This window comes from Oncorhynchus kisutch, linkage group LG3 (assembly GCF_002021735.2).
Source record: "Oncorhynchus kisutch isolate 150728-3 linkage group LG3, Okis_V2, whole genome shotgun sequence".
Taxonomy (NCBI): Eukaryota; Metazoa; Chordata; class Actinopteri; order Salmoniformes; family Salmonidae; genus Oncorhynchus; species Oncorhynchus kisutch.
In genome coordinates, this window is record NC_034176.2 from 1113565 (window position 1) to 1132803 (window position 19239).

At 46.0% G+C, this 19239-nt stretch overlaps 1 protein-coding gene across 1 annotated transcript in view; it reads left to right on the forward strand.

Moving 5' to 3' along the window:
- LOC109885199 (STAM-binding protein-like A) overlaps positions 1-12578 on the forward strand; it is a 37592-nt gene extending 25014 nt beyond the window's left edge. The window contains exons 10-11 of the mRNA XM_031816497.1: positions 9800-9899; positions 10026-12578. Of these exons, the coding sequence (XP_031672357.1) occupies positions 9800-9899; positions 10026-10082 (157 nt within the window). The 3' untranslated portion in view covers positions 10083-12578. The remainder of the gene's footprint in view (positions 1-9799; positions 9900-10025) is intronic.
- Positions 12579-19239: the final 6661 nt, after the last annotated feature.

Below are 19239 nucleotides of genomic sequence, written 5' to 3' on the forward strand. Positions count from 1 at the left end.
CCTTTATCAGGTCATGTGTTATAACGAGTGAGTGTAGACACACTGCCTTTATCAGGTCATGTGTTATAAAGAGTGAGTGTAGACACTGCCTTTATCAGGTCATGTGTTATAACGAGTGAGTGTTGACACTGCCTTTGTCATGTGTTATAACGAGTGAGTGTTGACACTGCCTTTATCAGGTCATGTGTTATAACGAGTGAGTGTAGACACTGCCTATGTCATGTATTATAACGAGTGAGTGTAGACACTGCCTATGTCATGTGTTATAACGAGTGAGTGTAGACACTGCCTTTGTCATGTGTTATAACGAGTGAGTGTAGACACTGCCTTTGTCATGTGTTATAACGAGTGAGTGTAGACACTGCCTTTGTCATGTGTTATAACGAGTGAGTGTAGACACTACCTTTGTCATGTGTTGACACACTGCCTATGTCATGTGTTGACACACTGCCTATGTCATGTCATGTGTTGTAAGCTGTTTTAAACTAGGACATAAAGGAGAGCCACACACTCTAGGAGCTCAGATGCAACAATGTAATTACCAACGTTTGGACAGTCAAGCTGTCTTCATCAGGGTATAATCACAAACACTGCAGGATGACTCGTTTATATAGTATCAAAAGACACAGGTGTCTGTAATCATGGCCAAGAGTGGCCTAATTAACCAATGATATTATCAAATATTAAAATGGCATACAAAGAACACCATACAAACAGCAAATGGATAGCATTCGATCATAGATTCATTTAAGACTACACAAGTTTACAAACAATTACAGTGGCAAAGTCACAATAATCACAAGAATGGCTTTGATGCAGTAACAGTCCCTATTGTAGGGGGCATTGATGCAGTAACAGTCTCTATTGTAGAGGGCATTGATGCAGTAACGGCCCCTATTGTAGAGGGCATTGATGCAGTAACAGTCCCTATTGTAGGGGGCATTGATGCAGTAACAGTCCCTATTGTAGGGGGCATTGATGCAGTAACAGTCCCTATTGTAGGGGGCATTGATGCAGTAACAGTCCCTATTGTAGGGGGCATTGATGCAGTAACAGTCCCTATTGTAGGGGGCATTGATGCAGTAACAGCCCCTATTGTAGAGGGCATTGATGCAGTAACAGTCCCTATTGTAGGGGGCATTGATACAGTAACAGTCCCTATTGTAGAGGGCATTGATGCAGTAACAGTCCCTATTGTAGGGGGCATTGATGCAGTAACAGTCCCTATTGTAGAGGGCATTGATGCAGTAACAGTCCCTATTGTAGAGGGCATTGATGCAGTAACAGTCTCTATTGTAGAGGGCATTGATGCAGTAACAGTCCCTATTGTAGGGGGCATTGATGCAGTAACAGTCCCTATTGTAGAGGGCATTGATGCAGTAACAGTCCCTATTGTAGGGGGCATTGATGCAGTAACAGTCCCTATTGTAGAGGGCATTGATGCAGTAACAGTCCCTATTGTAGGGGGCATTGATGCAGTAACAGTCCCTATTGTAGAGGGCATTGATGCAGTAACAGTCCCTATTGTAGAGGGCATTGATGCAGTAACAGTCCCTATTGTAGAGGGCATTGATGCAGTAACAGTCTCTATTGTAGAGGGCATTGATGCAGTAACAGTCCCTATTGTAGGGGGCATTGATGCAGTAACAGTCCCTATTGTAGGGGGCATTGATGCAGTAACAGTCTCTATTGTAGGGGGCATTGATGCAGTAACAGTCTCTATTGTAGGGGGCATTGATGCAGTAACAGTCCCTATTGTAGGGGGCATTGATACAGTAACAGTCCCTATTGTAGGGGGCATTGATGCAGTAACAGTCCCTATTGTAGGGGGCATTGATGCAGTAACAGTCTCTATTGTAGGGGGCATTGATGCAGTAACAGCCCCTATTGTAGGGGGCATTGATGCAGTAACGGCCCCTATCGTACTCCCCTCCTAAAGGACACCAGCAGTATGGTCTCAGAACAGCTCCCCTCCTAAAGGACACACCAGCAGTATGATCTCAGAACAGCTCCCCTCCTAAAGGACACCAGCAGTATGGCCTCAGAACAGCTCCCCTCCTAAAGGACACCAGCAGTATGGTCTCAGAACAGCTCCCCTCCTAAAGGACACACCAGCAGTATGGTCTCAGAACAGCTCCCCTCCTAAAGGACACCAGCAGTATGGTCTCAGAACAGCTCCCCTCCTAAAGGACACCAGCAGTATGGTCTCAGAACAGCTCCCCTCCTAAAGGACACCAGCAGTATGATCTCAGAACAGCTCCCCTCCTTTGTAAAGGACACCAGCAGTATGGTCTCAGAACAGCTCCCCTCCTTTGTAAAGGACACCAGCAGTATGGTCTCAGAACAGCTCCCCTCCTTTGTAAAGGACACCAGCAGTATGATCTCAGAACAGCTCCCCTCCTTTGTAAAGGACACCAGCAGTATGGTCTCAGAACAGCTCCCCTCCTTTGTAAAGGACACCAGCAGTATGGTCTCAGAACAGCTCCCCTCCTTTGTAAAGGACACCAGCAGTATGGTCTCAGAACAGCTCCCCTCCTTGTAAAGGACACCAGCAGTATGGTCTCAGAACAGCTCCCCTCCTTTGTAAAGGACACCAGCAGTATGGTCTCAGAACAGCTCCCCTCCTTTGTAAAGGACACCAGCAGTATGGTCTCAGAACAGCTCCCCTCCTTTGTAAAGGACACCAGCAGTATGGTCTCAGAACAGCTCCCCTCCTTTGTAAAGGACACCAGCAGTATGGTCTCAGAACAGCTCCCCTCCTTTGTAAAGGACACCAGCAGTATGGTCTCAGAACAGCTCCCCTCCTTTGTAAAGGACACCAGCAGTATGGCCTCTATTATTGAATCTGTTGATCCTCTCCCTGAGAATAACTGGTTAGTTACTTTTGATGTTTTTAATATTTTTTTATTTTTTATTTCACCTTTATTTAACCAGGTAGGCTAGTTGAGAACACCTTTATTTAACCAGGTAGACTAGTTGAGAACACCTTTATTTAACCAGGTAGACTAGTTGAGAACACCTTTATTTAACCAGGTAGACTAGTTGAGATCACCTTTATTTAACCAGGTAGGCTAGTTGAGAACACCTTTATTTAACCAGGTAGGCTAGTTGAGAACACCTTTATTTAACCAGGTAGGCTAGTTGAGAACACCTTTATTTAACCAGGTAGGCTAGTTGAGAACACCTTTATTTAACCAGGTAGGCTAGTTGAGAACAAATTCTCATTTGCAACTGCGACCTGGCCAAGATAAAGCATAGCAGTGTGAACAGACAACAGAGTTACACATGGAGTAAACAATTAACAAGTCAATAACATGGTAGAAAAAGAGAGTCTATATACATTGTGTGCAAAAGGCATGAGGAGGTAGGCGAATAATTACAATTTTGCAGATTAACACTGGAGTGATAAATGGTCAGATGGTCATGTACAGGTAGAGATATTGGTGTGCAAGAGAGCAGAAAAGTAAATAAATAAAAACAGTATGGGGATGAGGTAGGTAAAAATGGGTGGGCTATTTACCAATAGACTATGTACAGCTGCAGCGATCGGTTAGCTGCTCAGATAGCAGATGTTTGAAGTTGGTGAGGGAGATAAAAGTCTCCAACTTCAGCGATTTTTGCAATCAGTTCCAGTCACAGGCAGCAGAGAACTGGAACGAAAGGCGGCCAAATGAGGTGTTGGCTTTAGGGATGATCAGTGAGATACACCTGCTGGAGCGCGTGCTACGGATGGGTGTTGCCATCGTGACCAGTGAGCTGAGATAAGGCGGAGCTTTACCTAGCATGGACTTGTAGATGACCTGGAGCCAGTGGGTCTGGCGACGAATATGTAGCGAGGGCCAGCCGACTAGAGCATACAAGTCGCAGTGGTGGGTGGTATAAGGTGCTTTAGTGACAAAACGGATGGCACTGTGATAGACTGCATCCAGTTTGCTGAGTAGAGTGTTGGAAGCCATTTTGTAGATGACATCGTCGAGGATCGGTAGGATAGTCAGTTTTACTAGGGTAAGCTTGGCGGCGTAAGTGAAGGAGGCTTTGTTGCGGAATAGAAAGCCGACTCTTGATTTGATTTTCGATTGGAGATGTTTGATATGAGTCTGGAAGGAGAGTTTGCAGTCTAGCCAGACACCTAGGTACTTATAGATGTCCACATATTCTAGGTCGGAACCATCCAGGGTGGTGATGCTAGTCGGGCATGCGGGTGCAGGCAGCGACCGGTTGAAAAGCATGCATTTGGTTTTACTAGCGTTTAAGAGCAGTTGGAGGCCACGGAGGGAGTGTTGTATGGCATTGAAGCTTGTTTGGAGGTTAGATAGCACAGTGTCCAATGACGGGCCGAAAGTATATAGAATGGTGTCGTCTGCGTAGAGGTGGATCAGGGAATCGCCCGCAGCAAGAGCAACATAATTGATATATACAGAGAAAAGAGTCGGCCCGAGAATTGAACCCTGTGGCACCCCCATAGAGACTGCCAGAGGACCGGACAGCATGCCCTCCGATTTGACACACTGAACTCTGTCTGCAAAGTAATTGGTGAACCAGGCAAGGCAGTCATCCGAAAAACCGAGGCTACTGAGTCTGCCGATAAGAATATGGTGATTGACAGAGTCGAAAGCCTTGGCAAGGTCGATGAAGACGGCTGCACAGTACTGTCTTTTATCGATGGCGGTTATGATATCGTTTAGTACCTTGAGCGTGGCTGAGGTGCACCCGTGACCGGCTCGGAAACCAGATTGCACAGCGGAGAAGGTACGGTGGGATTCGAGATGGTCAGTGACCTGTTTGTTGACTTGGCTTTCGAAGACCTTAGATAGGCAGGGCAGGATGGATATAGGTCTGTAACAGTTTGGGTCCAGGGTGTCTCCCCCTTTGAAGAGGGGGATGACTGCGGCAGCTTTCCAATCCTTGGGGATCTCAGACGATATGAAAGAGAGGTTGAACAGGCTGGTAATAGGGGTTGCGACAATGGTGGCAGATAGTTTCAGAAATAGAGGGTCCAGATTGTCAAGCCCAGCTGATTTGTACGGGTCCAGGTTTTGCAGCTCTTTCAGAACATCTGCTATCTGGATTTGGGTAAAGGAGAACCTGGAGAGGCTTGGGCGAGGGGGGCGGAGCTGTTGGCCGAGGTTGAAGTAGCCAGGCGGAAGGCATGGCCAGCCGTTGAGAAATGCTTATTGAAGTTTTCGATAATCATGGATTTATCAGTGGTGACCGTGTTACCTAGCCTCAGTGCAGTGGGCAGCTGGGAGGAGGTGCTCTTGTTCTCCATGGACTTCACAGTGTCCCAGAACTTTTTGGAGTTGGAGCTACAGGATGCAAACTTCTGCCTGAAGAAGCTGGCCTTAGCTTTCCTGACTGACTGCGTGTATTGGTTCCGGACTTCCCTGAACAGTTGCATATCACGGGGACTATTCAATGCTATTGCAGTCCGCCACAGGATGTTTTTGTGCTGGTCGAGGGCAGTCAGGTCTGGGGTGAACCAAGGGCTGTATCTGTTCTTAGTTCTGCATTTTTTGAACGGAGCATGCTTATCTAAAATGGTGAGGAAGTTACTTTTAAAGAATGACCAGGCATCCTCAACTGACGGGATGAGGTCAATGTCCTTCCAGGATACCCGGGCCAGGTCGATTAGAAAGGCCTGCTCACAGAAGTGTTTTAGGGAGCGTTTGACAGTGATGAGGGGTGGTCGTTTGACTGCGGCTCCGTAGCGGATACAGGCAATGAGGCAGTGATCGCTGAGATCCTGGTTGAAGACAGCGGAGGTGTATTTGGAGGGCCAGTTGGTCAGGATGACGTCTATGAGGGTGCCCTTGTTTACAGAGTTAGGGTTGTACCTGGTGGGTTCCTTGATGATTTGTGTGAGATTGAGGGCATCTAGCTTAGATTGTAGGACTGGCGGGGTGTTAAGCATATCCCAGTTTAGGTCACCTAACAGAACAAACTCTGAAGCTAGATGGGGGGCGATCAATTCACAAATGGTGTCCAGGGCACAGCTGGGAGCTGAGGGGGGTCGGTAGCAGGCGGCAACCGTGAGAGACTTATTTCTGGAGAGAGTAATTTTCAAAATTAGTAGTTCGAACTGTTTGGGTATGGACCTGGAAAGTATGACATTACTTTGCAGGCTATCTCTGCAGTAAACTGCAACTCCTCCCCCTTTGTCAGTTCTATCTTGACGGAAGATGTTATAGTTGGGTATGGAAATCTCTGAATTTTTGGTGGCCTTCCTGAGCCAGGATTCAGACACAGCAAGGACATCAGGGTTAGCAGAGTGTGCTAAAGCAGTGAGTAAAACAAACTTAGGGAGGAGGCTTCTGATGTTGACATGCATGAAACCAAGGCTTTTTCGATCACAGAAGTCAACAAATGAGGGTGCCTGGGGACATGCAGGGCCTGGGTTTACCTCACATCACCCGCGGAACAGAGAAGGAGTAGTATGAGGGTGCGGCTAAAGGCTATCAAAACTGGTCGCCTAGAGCGTTGGGGACAGAGAATAAGAGGAGCAGGTTTCTGGGCATGGTAGAATATATTCAGGGCATAATGCGCAGACAGGGGTATGGTGGGGTGCGGGTACAGCGGAGGTAAGCCCAGGCACTGGGTGATGATGAGAGAGGTTGTATCTCTGGACATGCTGGTTGTAATGGGTGAGGTCACCGCATGTGTGGGAGGTGGGACAAAGGAGTTATCAGGGGTGTGAAGAGTGGAACTAGGGGCTCCATTGTGAACTAAAACAATGATAACTAACCTGAACAACAGTATACAAGGCATATTGACATTTGAGAGAGACATACAGCGAGGCATACAGTAATCACAGGTGTTGAATTGGGAAAGCTAGCTAAAACAGTAGGTGAGACAACAGCTAATCAGCTAGCACAACAACCGCAGGTAAAATGGCGTTGACTAGGCAACGGGGCCAACAGATAAAACAAACAAGCAGAATGGAGTACCGTGATTAATGGACAGTCCAGCATGCATCAGCTATGTAGCCAAGAGATCAGTGTCCAGGGGGCAGCGGTGGATGGGGCAGGGAAGCTGGACTGGCGTGTGTTATCCAGGTTAAAAAAAACTAACAATGACTAAATAGCTTGTAGCTAGTTAGCTGGTTAGCTTCTGGAGGTTCTTGAGTGTGTTCTAAAAATTAAAAATAATAGCGATTCCGTATCACATTGGGTGAGGCAGGTTTCCGGAAGGTATAAACAAATTAAAAATCAAAAGAGATAGAAAGTAAATATGGGTCCAGTGAGTGTTTGGGACGCGGCATTTCAGGCGGTTAGCAGGCCTGTGCTAACAAGCTAACAGTTTGTAGGCCCGGGCTAGACAAGGTAGCAGTTAGCGGACCGGAGCTGGACAAGCTAGCAGTTAGCAGGCCGAATTAGCAAGCAGGGAGATAGCGAGGGCTAGAGAGTTAGCCTTTGGGGGACGTCGCGGTGGGGTGAGTCTGTTTTTTCCTCTTCATGCGGTGACATCGATAGACCGGTCGTGGGCCCGGGTATTGTAGCCCAGGAGTATGCTACGGTGGTAGCACAGGTGCGCTGGCCGGGCTAGCTTCAAGCTAAGTGGGTGGAAAAGCTAGCCAGGAGTAATCATCCGGGGTTGTGGTTTAGCTAGATAGCTAGTTGTGAAGATCCAGCTGAAAAATCCAGCTGAAAAATGTTCCGTTTGCGGTGGGAATCCGGGGATGAATCCGGGGATGAAAAATGAATAGGTCCGTTATGCTCTGGTTAGAGTCGCGTTGTTCGAACTGGGGAGAGCTTTCCCAACTAAAGGTTAGCTGATGACCGGTTAGCTGAAGACCGCTAGCATAGCTGGTGGTTAGCTGGCTAGCTTCAGTTGAGGGGGTTCCGAAGTAAATATAAATACTTTAGGAAAAATAGCTACATCGGGTGAGGCGTGTTGCAGGAGAGTATTTGGAAGCTTAGGTTTAGCTAAATGTTTTTAAAGAGATATGCGTAGAAAAATATGTAAAAAACGAAAAAGAAACGATATATACAGGGACACGACACGACAGGACGACTTACTGCTACGCCATCTTGGAGAGTTTTCCAGATTAATATTGCCATTGAGAAAAAAACGGGAAAAAACGAGACATGACCTTTTTCAAGGTCAGTCTCGCAAAAAGACGCATTCTTGTATTCTAACTATTCAAAGTGCTCTGAACAAATTAAGGGAATCGTTCACAAACATTGGCACATCCTAAAATCTGATGATGGTCTCGGTAATGTGTTTTCGGACCCTCCCTTGGTCATATTCGCGCGGGGCAGAAACCTCAGAGATCAATTGGTAAACTCTGATTTACCACCCCAAGATATTCCTGAACGTCTATTTGCGCCCCTACTGGATGGAAACTACAAGTGTAACGGCTGTGCTCAATGCAATGGCACTTATAAATGTAGATCCTTCAAACACCCACAAACAGGGAAACAGATCCCAATTAAAGGTGTTATCACGTGCTTCACTAAGGCAGTTATTTATCTTATAACTTGTCCTTGTGGTAAAAAATGATGTGGGTAAAACAAAGTGTGAATTAAAAGTACGTATCTCAGAGCATCGTAGCACCAATAGGTGTAAAAACTTGTAAAAGCAGGCCACTCGATTTCGTCTCTGCGTTACATTGGCATCGAACATGTCACCCTTCCTAGGAGAGGGGGTAACCTAGATAATTTATTTTTAAAACGAGAGGCTGCCTGGATCTTTAACTTAAAGACCCTTGCGCCCTTCGGTCTCAACGTAGACTTTGATCTGAAGACATTCTTGTGATTATTGTGACTTTGCCATTGTAATTGTTTGTAAGCTTGTGTAGTCAAATTAATCTATGATCATATGCTATCCATTTGCTGTTTGTATGCTGTTCTTTGTATGCCATTTTAATATTTGATAATTAACCAATGATATTAGGCCACTCTTGGCCATGATTACAGACACCTGTGTCTTTTGACACTACATAAACGAGTCACCCTGCAGTGTTTGATAATACCCTGATGAAGACAGCTTGGCTGTCCAAACGTTGGTAATTACATTGTTGCATCTGAGCTCCTAGAGTGTGCAGCTCTCCTTTATGTCCTAGTTGTCTGCTCCGCTAGCCAGCACCTCTAGCCAGCACCTCTAGCCAGCACCTCTAGCCAGCACCTCTAGCCAGCACCGCTAGCCAGCACCTCTAGCCAGCACCTCTAGCCAGCACCTCTAGCCAGCTCCGCTAGCCAGCACCTCTAGCCAGCACCTCTAGCCAGCACCTCTAGCCAGCTCCGCTAGCCAGCACCTCTAGCCAGCACCTCTAGCCAGCACCTCTAGCCAGCACCTCTAGCCAGCACCGCTAGCCAGCACTGCTAGCCAGCACCTCTAGCCAGCACCTCTAGCCAGCACCGCTAGCCAGCACCGCTAGCCAGCACCGCTAGCCAGCACCTCTAGCCAGCTCCGCTAGCCAGCACCTCTAGCCAGCACCTCTAGCCAGCACCGCTAGCCAGCACCTCTAGCAGCACCGCTAGCCAGCACCTCTAGCCAGCACCTCTAGCCAGCACCTCTAGCCAGCACCTCTAGCCAGCACCTCTAGCCAGCACCTCTAGCCAGCACCTCTAGCCAGCACCTGGCCTAAATAGGTGTGCGTTTCTTTTTCTTCTCAGATGCTGTTTTAAAGCCACAGTCTGTAATTCACAGTTCAGCCCAATAATGTGTATGTTGTTATTATAGGATGGGCTACTTCAGACTAACAGACTGTGTGTTTATAGGACGGGCTACTTCAGGATAACAGACTGTGTGTGTTTATAGGATGGGCTACTTCTGACTAACAGACCGTTTGTGTTTATAGGACGGGCTACTTCAGGATAACAGACCGTGGGATGGATGAGATCTCAACATGTAAACAGAAAGGCTTCCACCCTCACAGCAAAGACCCTCCTCTCTTCACTGTGAGTACACCTCTTTTCCCTATCCCCTTTGTAGTGCACTACCTTTGAAGCTGCCTGAACCCTATATAGGGAGTAGGGTTCTGTTCAGAAACACATCAACACGTCCTCCTCTGTGTTCACCTCCAGGGAGCAGGACACATCACCGTCACCGAGGACAGAGTCACCATGTTGGACCTGCGGTGATCACCTCTGGACTGGGGATCTACACACCAAACGCTGGCTGGCTGGTTGGCTGGCTGACTGACTGTATTTGTTTATTAGGATCCCCATTTAGCTTTTTAAGAAGCGGCAGCTACTCTTCCTGGGAACCATAAAAATCACAAAACATGACAAGTAACTGATAAAGTTGACTGGCTGACCTGCCTGGCCAGCTGACATCTAGCTTAATTTGGGGTTGCATAATTCTGGTAATTTTCTTTAAATTGTTGTAAAATGACCAGGGTGCCATGAATCTTGGTTGGAGATTTTCCCGGATTTCCAGGAATATTCCAACCAGGATTTCTGAATAATCCAGGAATTTGGAGAAAGACTGTTAAAAGACAGAGACATCTTACTTCTAAACCCATTGTTCTACCCATCAGTACAGACAGTGGGAATGGTTCATTAAGGGACCTCCTGCGCTCACTGTCCTCCGTTGAACTAAAGCAGACCGCTTCTCGTAGGGGGAAGGACAACTCTCCTGGGTCCACTCCCACTTTTCTGTCTTAGTCACCTCTGGAATAAAACTCACTTTTTAAATAAAGACTATCACTCCATAAAGCTCTGCTAGGCTTGCTGCCAACAGTCCGTTTATGATTTCATATCCTTTTTGATGGTTTTCTGCTTTTTTTTTGCTCAGAGCTTACCTGTCTCACAGGCTGGCTACCTGTCTCACAGGCTGGCTACCTGTCTCACAGGCTGGCTACCTGTCTCACAGGCTGGCTACCTGTCTCACAGGCTGGCTACCTGTCTCACAGGCTGGCTACCTGTCTCACAGGCTGGCTACCTGTCTCACAGGCTGGCTACCTGTCTCACAGGCTGGCTGGCTACCTGTCTCACAGGCTGGCTGGCTACCTGTCTCACAGGCTGGCTGGCTACCTGTCTCACAGGCTGGCTGGCTACCTGTCTCACAGGCAGGCTGGCTACCTGTCTCACAGGCAGGCTGGCTACCTGTCTCACAGGCTGGCTGGCTACCTGTCTCACAGGCTGGCTGGCTACCTGTCTCGCAGGCTGGCTGGCTGGCTACCTGTCGCGCAGGCTGGCTGGCTGGCTACCTGTCTCGCAGGCTGGCTGGCTGGCTGGCTACCTGTCTCGCAGGCTGGCTGGCTGGCTGGCTACCTGTCTCGCAGGCTGGCTGGCTGGCTACCTGTCTCGCAGGCTGGCTGGCTGGCTACCTGTCTCGCAGGCTGGCTGGCTGGCTACCTGTCTCGCAGGCTGGCTGGCTGGCTACCTGTCTCGCAGGCTGGCTGGCTGGCTACCTGTCTCGCAGGCTGGCTGGCTGGCTACCTGTCTCGCAGGCTGGCTCAGATCAGAGAGGATCTATAGGCAATGTGAGAGGATTTTTCCTACAAAACTGTCTCTTGTGTTGCACAGGAGGCTGCTGAGGGGAGGAGCTGAATAAATGGATCAAACACATGGTTTCCGTTTCATTCATTTATTATGAGCTGTCCTCCCCTCACCAGCCTCCGGGGTTTATATGGTCTGACAGGGCATGCAGACCTAACAGTCTAACCTAAGGAAAGTGCCAAGGAGAACTGACTAGAGACGATGACGCCGTACGTCTCTTGATTTTCTCCCAGTTTGTGATCGTCATAATAAGATGACTAACAGCTGCACTCTCATGGACAACAGATAGAAATACAACGAGAGGCATGCCTTTTCAGTACCATCTATTTTATCTGGATCTTCCACAAGGACGAGGGGGATGTCGCCCCCTAGATGCTGATCTTGGATTTGGCAGTTTCCCCACGAATGGTTAATGTTATGTTTGAGGAGGCTGATTCCAGACCTGTAGTCCGGAGCGTTCCACAACGTTGTGTGTTTGAACGCAGCATCCATCTAGTGCTTATTAAGGGACCTGTATACTTTGTGTCTGTTTAGACAGCAGTTAAAGAAATGGGTGAAAGGCAGTTTGAATGCGTATAACTGTTGTCCCGTGTGATTAATAACTATTATCTGTATGTTTATACTTCTCTCTGTCCTATTAATGACTTGTCAGGCTGCTCTAGATGGTTCTCAATGTGTTCAGCTGTAATTAAATGGCTAAGTGAGGCTCTGTTCCAGTATGGCCATGTCACTGGCTTTGGAAGCGCTTTAATAAAGGGGAACTTCCCCATCTGAATATTGCTTCTCTTGCTTTCCCAAATATATCCACTAGGGGGAGACAAATAGTAGAAAATGTTTTGAGGTTTGCTCTCTGTCCCCCTCCAACCCGTTCTCTATCCACCCCTTCTCAATTCAATTCAAAGGGCTTTATTGGCATGGGAAACATATGTTAACATTGCCAAAGCAAGTGAAATAGATTGTAAACAGAAGTGAAATGAACAATAAAAATTAACAGTAACCATTACACTAAAGAGTTCCAAAAGAAGAATGAATTTTCAAATGTCATATTATGTGTATATATACAGTGTTGTGGTGATGTGCAAATAGTTATTAAAGTACAAAAGCGAAAATAAACACAAATATAGGTTGTATTTACAATGGTGTTCTTCACTGGTTGCCCTTTTCTTGTGGCAACAGGTCACAAATATTGCTGCTGTGATGCACACTGGTATTTCACCCAGTAGATATGGGAGTTTATCAAAATTGGATTTGTTTTCAAATTCTTTGTGGATCTGTGTAATCTGAGGGAAATATGTCTCTCTCATATGGTCATACATTTGGCAGGAGGTTAGGAAGTGCAGCTCATTTTCCACCTCATTTTGTGGGCAGTGTTGCACATAGCCTGTCTTCTCTTGAGAGGCAGGTCTGCCTACAGCCATCTTTCTCAATAGCAAGGTTATGCTCACTGAGTCTGTACATAGTCAAAGCTTTCCTTAAATTTGGGTCAGTCACAGTGGTCAGGTATTCTGCCACTGTGTACTCTGTTTACCGTCAAATAGCATTCTAGTTTACTCAGTTTTTTGGTAATTATTTCCAATGTGTCAAGTAATTATCTTTTTGTTTTCTCATGATTTCGTTGGGTCTAATTGTGCTGCTGTCCTGGGGCTCTGTGGGGTGTGTTTGTGAACAGAGCCCCAGGACCAGCTTGCTTAGGAGTCCTCTTCTCCAGGTTCATCTCTCTGTAGGTGATGGCTTTGTTATTGAAGGTTTGGGAATCGCTTCCTTTTAGGTGGTTGTAGAATTTAATGGCTCTTTTCTGGATTTTGATAATTAGCGGGTATCAGCCTAATTCTGCTCTGCATGCATTATTTGGTGTTCTACGTTGTACACGGAGGATATTTTTGCAGAATTCTGCGTGCAGATTCTCAATTTGGTGTTTGTCCCATTTTGTGAATTCATGGTTGGTGAGCAGACCCTAGACCTCACAACCATAAAGGGCAATGGGCTCTATGACTGATTTAAGTATTTTTAGCCGAATCCTAATTGGTATGTTGAATTTTGTTCCTTTTGATGGCATAGAAGGCCCATCTTGCCTTGTCTCTCAGGTCATTCACAGCTCTGTGGAAGTTACCTGTGGCGCTGATGTTTAGGCCAACGTATGTATAGTTTTGTGTGCTCAAGGGCAACGGTGTCTAGATGGAATTTGTATTTGTGGTCCTGTCAACTGGACCTTTTTTGGAACACCATTATTTTGGTCTTACTGAGATTTACTGTCAGTGCCCAGGTCTGGCAGAATCTGTGCAGAAGATCTAGGTGCTGCTGTAGGCCCTCCTTGGTTGGGGACAGAAGCACCAGATTATCAGCAAACAGTAGATATTTTACTTCAGATTCTAGTAGGGGGGGGGGCCGGGGTGCTGCAGACTGTTCTAGTGTCCTCACCAATTCGTTGATATATATGTTGGAAGAGAGTGGGGCTTAAGTTGCATCCCTGTCTCACCCCACGGCCCTGTGGAAAGAATGTGTTTTTGCAAATTTTAACCGCACACTTATTTGTTTTTCCCTCAACACTGCTTTCCATCAATTTGTATAGCAGACCCTCAAGCCAAAATGAGTCAATTTTTTTTATTGAACAAAGCATGAGAAGACTGCCTTTGTTTTGGTTTGTTTGTTTGTCAATTAGGGTGTGCAGGGTGAATACGTGGTCTGCCGTATGGTAATTTGGTAAAAAGCCAATTTGACATTTTTTTCAGTACATTGTTTTAGCTGAGGAAATGTACGAGTTAATGATAATGCAGAGGATTTACCCAAGATTGCTGTTGGCTCATCCCAATGTAGTTAATGGAGTAAAATTTGTCTCTACTTTTGTGGTTTGGGGTGATCAGTCCTTGGTTCCAAATATTGGGGACGATCCTAGCGCTGAAGATAATGTTAAATAGTTTAAGTATGAATTTGTGGTCTGTATTTTTTTATTTAAGATATCAACTCCACATGCCTTTTCTTTGCGTGGAGGGTTTGTATTTTGTTCTGTAGTTCATCCAATGTAATTGGAGAATCCACTGGGTTCTGGTCGACTTTAATAGTTGATTCAAAGATTTGTATTTGATCGTGTTTTTGCTGTTTCTAGTTTGTTTTAGGGCCAAAAAAAGTGGTTTATCCATACATCTGTTTTTGATAGAGAATTTTTTGTGTTTGGTTAGTGTCCAATTTTCTATGGATTCTTAAATGACATTGAGCTGATTTCTGACGTGCTGTTGCTTCTTTGTGTAGTCTATTTCTGTATTGATTTAGGCGTAAGCTCCGGTTTTCTGGGTCTCGATGTTTTTGGTTGGATAGGTTTCACAATTTCTTTCTTAGGTTTTTGCATTCTTCATCAAACCATTTGTCATTTTTCATTTTCTTAGGTTTTATGCTTCAAATTTGTAGATTATTTAAGGGAGCTGAGAGATCAAATATACTGTTCAGGTTTTCTACTGCCAAGTTTACACCTTCACTATTAGTCAAACATTTTGTCCAGAAAGGGATTGAATTTGTTGTTGCTTAATAGTTTTTGGTAGGTTTCCACACTACATTCCTTCCATCTATAGCATTTCTTATTATTCAGTTCCTTTGGCTTTGATGCCTCATGATTTGAGTATTGCTCTGTTCAAGTAGACTGATTTTTCTGTTGTCTGATAGGGGTGTCAGTAGGCTGACTGTGAACGCTCTGAGAGACTCTGGGTAGAGGTCAGTGATAAAGTAGTCTACAGTACTTCTGCCAAGAGTTAAGCTATAGGTGTACCTACCATAGGAGTAGCCTATAATTGACTATGCACAGTACCAGCGTGTGACAAAGCTGCAGGAGTGACCCGTTTTTGTTGGTTATGTAGTTGTGTAATGGGGCATATGGGGGTGGTATTGCTGTCACCTGCAGGCAGGTGTTTGTCCCTCTGTGTGCTGAGGGTGTCAGGTTCTTGTCCAGTTCTGGCATTTAGGTCGCCACAGACTAGTACATGTCTCTGGGCCTGGAAATGATTGATCTCTCTCTGATGTAGCGTAGCGGGGAACAATGCTAATGACGGCCTTTTCCTCATTAACCACCCACTTTACAGGGAAGCAGAGAGACACACAGTGAGAGTTTCACACAGGGGAGGGGAGGGAGCAGCACATCATTGCTAATGACTCCCTCACAGGAGGAGCAGATTTAATAAGCTTTAATTACTCACCAGTGCCTCTCTAACATGGGGGTCCTGATAGGCTGAGGAGTGTTCACACTTGTAATAAATGTGTAATTTAGTAATAGACAATTTAGAGGACAATCAGCTGTGTTATATTAGCTCTGAGGAGAGAGGACAATCAGCTGTATTATATTAGCTCTGTCTGAGGAGAGAGGACAATCAGCTGTGTTATATTAGCTCTGTCTGAGGAGAGAGGACAATCAGCTGTGTTATATTAGCTCGGAGGAGAGAGGACAATCAGCTATATTATATTAGCTCTGAGGAGAGAGGACAATCAGCTGTGTTATATTAGCTCTGAGGAGAGAGGACAATCAGCTGTATTATATTAGCTCTGGGGAGAGAGGACAATCAGCTGTATTATATTAGCTCTGGGGAGAGAGGACAATCAGCTGTGTTATATTAGCTCTGTCTGAGGAGAGAGGACAATCAGCTGTGTTATATTAGCTCTGGGGAGAGAGGACAATCAGCTGTGTTATATTAGCTCTGAGGAGAGAGGACAATCAGCTGTATTATATTAGCTCTGAGGAAAGAGGACAATCAGCTGCATTATACTAGCTGATCTTAGGGCAAAAGTTGAGTGGAACTGCTGTGCTGCCTGGTAGGAGACAGACCGTTATATGAAGTTAACTCTGTTCTGAGGCCAAACCTAATGCAGTACATTTCTAAATGTGATTATAAAATGTGTCACTTGCTGCTTTGGTTCACATCTTAAGTTCAGGGGTTGTTAGTCACGTTCTGCCTCCGCCATGCAAGACCAAACAAACTGCAGAAGGACTGTTTCAAAAATTCTGGTATCTTTCCCTGACCAGTTTTCCAGAAATCCTAGTTGAAAGTTTCCAGTTTTCCTGCTGCCCTCCTGATTCCGGGGAGTCTTCCTGAAAACACCTAATAATGTTGGGAAAGACTGATTGTTTAAAAAGTGGTGAGCAGGGAACAGAACAGCAATGTTATCTGAAATGGATGTAAAGATCAGGCAGATCAGGCAGATCTTCCCTTAACTAGAGAGAGGGAGAAAATAGTGAGTGAGTGAAAGATTGAGGGAGGGGAGTGAGTGATTGAGGGGAGTGAGTGATTGAGGGGGGGAGTGATGGAGTGAGAGTGATTGAGGGGGGGAGTGATGGAGTGAGAGTGATTGAGGGGGGGAGTGATGGAGTGAGAGTGATTGAGGGGGGGAGTGAGTGAGAGTGATTGAGGGGGGGAGTGAGTGAGAGTGATTGGAGGGAGAGAAAGAAGCGCAGGCAGGATTTGAAACACCAGGACAGGGGTTGTGGGTAGATTGCCCAGTGATCCCTGCTCCACCAAGCGACTAATGTCAGGGTAATACTGGCAGCAGGCCGGTAACACCACTGTAATGAAAAACACCAGGAGAGACCATATCAGAGGGCTCCTCCGCATAGCAGAGTTGAGATTAGCATCAGTGCTAGCAGGGGGGAGTGAATTTTCAGGTAGAGATTAGCCTTTGCGCTAAGGAAGTGAGGACGAGATTAGCCTAGGCGCTAGGGAAGTGAGGTAGAGATTAGATTTTGCGCTACCAGTAGAGACTAGGGTAGATTAGCCTCGATGCTAGCTGGGTGGCTGACACTGGGACTGAGGGGGAGGCAAGGCTTTAGTGTAGCTGATTATTAGAAGCCTGGCGCTCTGCTCTGCACGCTCCACACTGATTGAGGCTCTGGTGAAGTGCTTTGTAGCTGTAGTATGGCACAGAGATGTCCTTTAGATGGAGAATGCTTCAGACAGTGGGTGACAGAAGTCATCCACAGGGGAATCTGCAGGGCAATATGTATTTATTGAGATTCTAAATCATTTCTAACTCTGAAATAGGTTTTGCCTCCTGAGTTCATTTTTAAAAAGTAAAAGACTTTTGGAATCTCTGTTGCGTGTTGCGTTTCATTAGTTTAATTCTGTTTTGGGGAGGAAAACAGTGACCGCTTTCTACTGACCTCTTACACAATATGACCAAAAGTATGTGGACACCTGCTCGTCCAACATATCGTTCCAGACCATTATTCCTCCTCCACCAAAATGTACAGTTGGCACTATGCATTCGGGCAGGTAGGGTTCTCCTGGCATCTGCCTAACCCAGCTTCCTTCGTCTGACTGCCAGATGGTGAAGCGTGATTCATCACTCCAGAGAATGCGTTTCCACTTCTCCAGAGTCCAATCGTGGCAAGCTTTACATCTCTCCAGCCGATGCTTGGCATTGCGCATGGTGATCTTAGGAATGTATGCGGGTGCTCGGCCATGGAAACCTGGCTGTTGACCGGGGCAGCTCTAGCAGGGCAGAAATTTGATGAACTGACTTGGAAAGGTGGCATCCTATGACGGTGCCACGTTGAAAGTCCCTGAGAGCTCCTCAGTAAGGCTATTATACTGCCAATGTTTGTCTATGGAGAATGCATGGCTGTGTGCTCGCTTTTATACACCTGTCAGTAACGGGTGTGGCTGAAATATATATATATGAAGTATATATAGTGTATATTTACCAGATGGTAATTATGCCCTATGTTACAGAGTTACATAGAGGATACATCAAATCTCAGCAAAATAAGAAATGGCCCTTTTTCATGACCCTGTTTTTAAAAGAAAATTCGTAAAAATCGAAATAACTTCACAGATCTTCATTGTAAACACTGTTTCCCATGAACCATAAACAATTAATGAAGATGCACCTGTGGAACGGTCGTTAAGACACGGTAGGCAATTAAGATCACAGTTATGAAAACATAGGACACTAAAGAGGCCTTTATACTGACTCTGAAAAACACAGAAACAAAGATGCCCAGGGTCTCTGCTCATCTGTGTGAACGTGCCTTAGGCATGCTGCAAGGAGGGATGAGGACTGCAGATGTGGCCAGGGCAATAAATTGCAATGTCCGTACTGTGAGACGCCTAAGACAGCGCTACAGGGAAACAGGACAGACAGCATATCCTCCCACCATAGTCCATATCCTCCAACCATAGTCCATATCCTCCAACCATAGTCCATATCCTCCAACCATAGTCCATATCCTCCAACCATAGTTCATATCCTCCAACCATAGTCCATATCCTCCAACCATAGTTCATATCCTCCAACCATAGTCCATATCCTCCAACCATAGTCCATATCCTCCAACCATAGTCCATATCCTCCAACCATAGTCCATATCCTCCAACCATAGTCCATATCCTCCAACCATAGTCCATATCCTCCAACCATAGTCCATATCCTCCAACCATAGTCCATATCCTCCAAACCATAGTCCATATCCTCCAACCATAGTGTCTATCCTCCAACCATAGTGTCTATCCTCCAACCATAGTGTCTATCCTCCAAACATAGTGTCTATCCTCCAACCATAGTTCATATCCTACAACCATAGTCCATATCCTCCCACCATAGTCCATATCCTCCCACCATAGTCCATATCCTCCCACCATAGTCCATATCCTCCCACCATAGTCCATATCCTCCAACCATAGTCCATATCCTCCAACCATAGTTCATATCCTCCAACCATAGTTCATATCCTCCAACCATAGTCCATATCCTCCAACCATAGTCCATATCCTCCAACCATAGTGTCTATCCTCCAACCATAGTCCATATCCTCCAACCATAG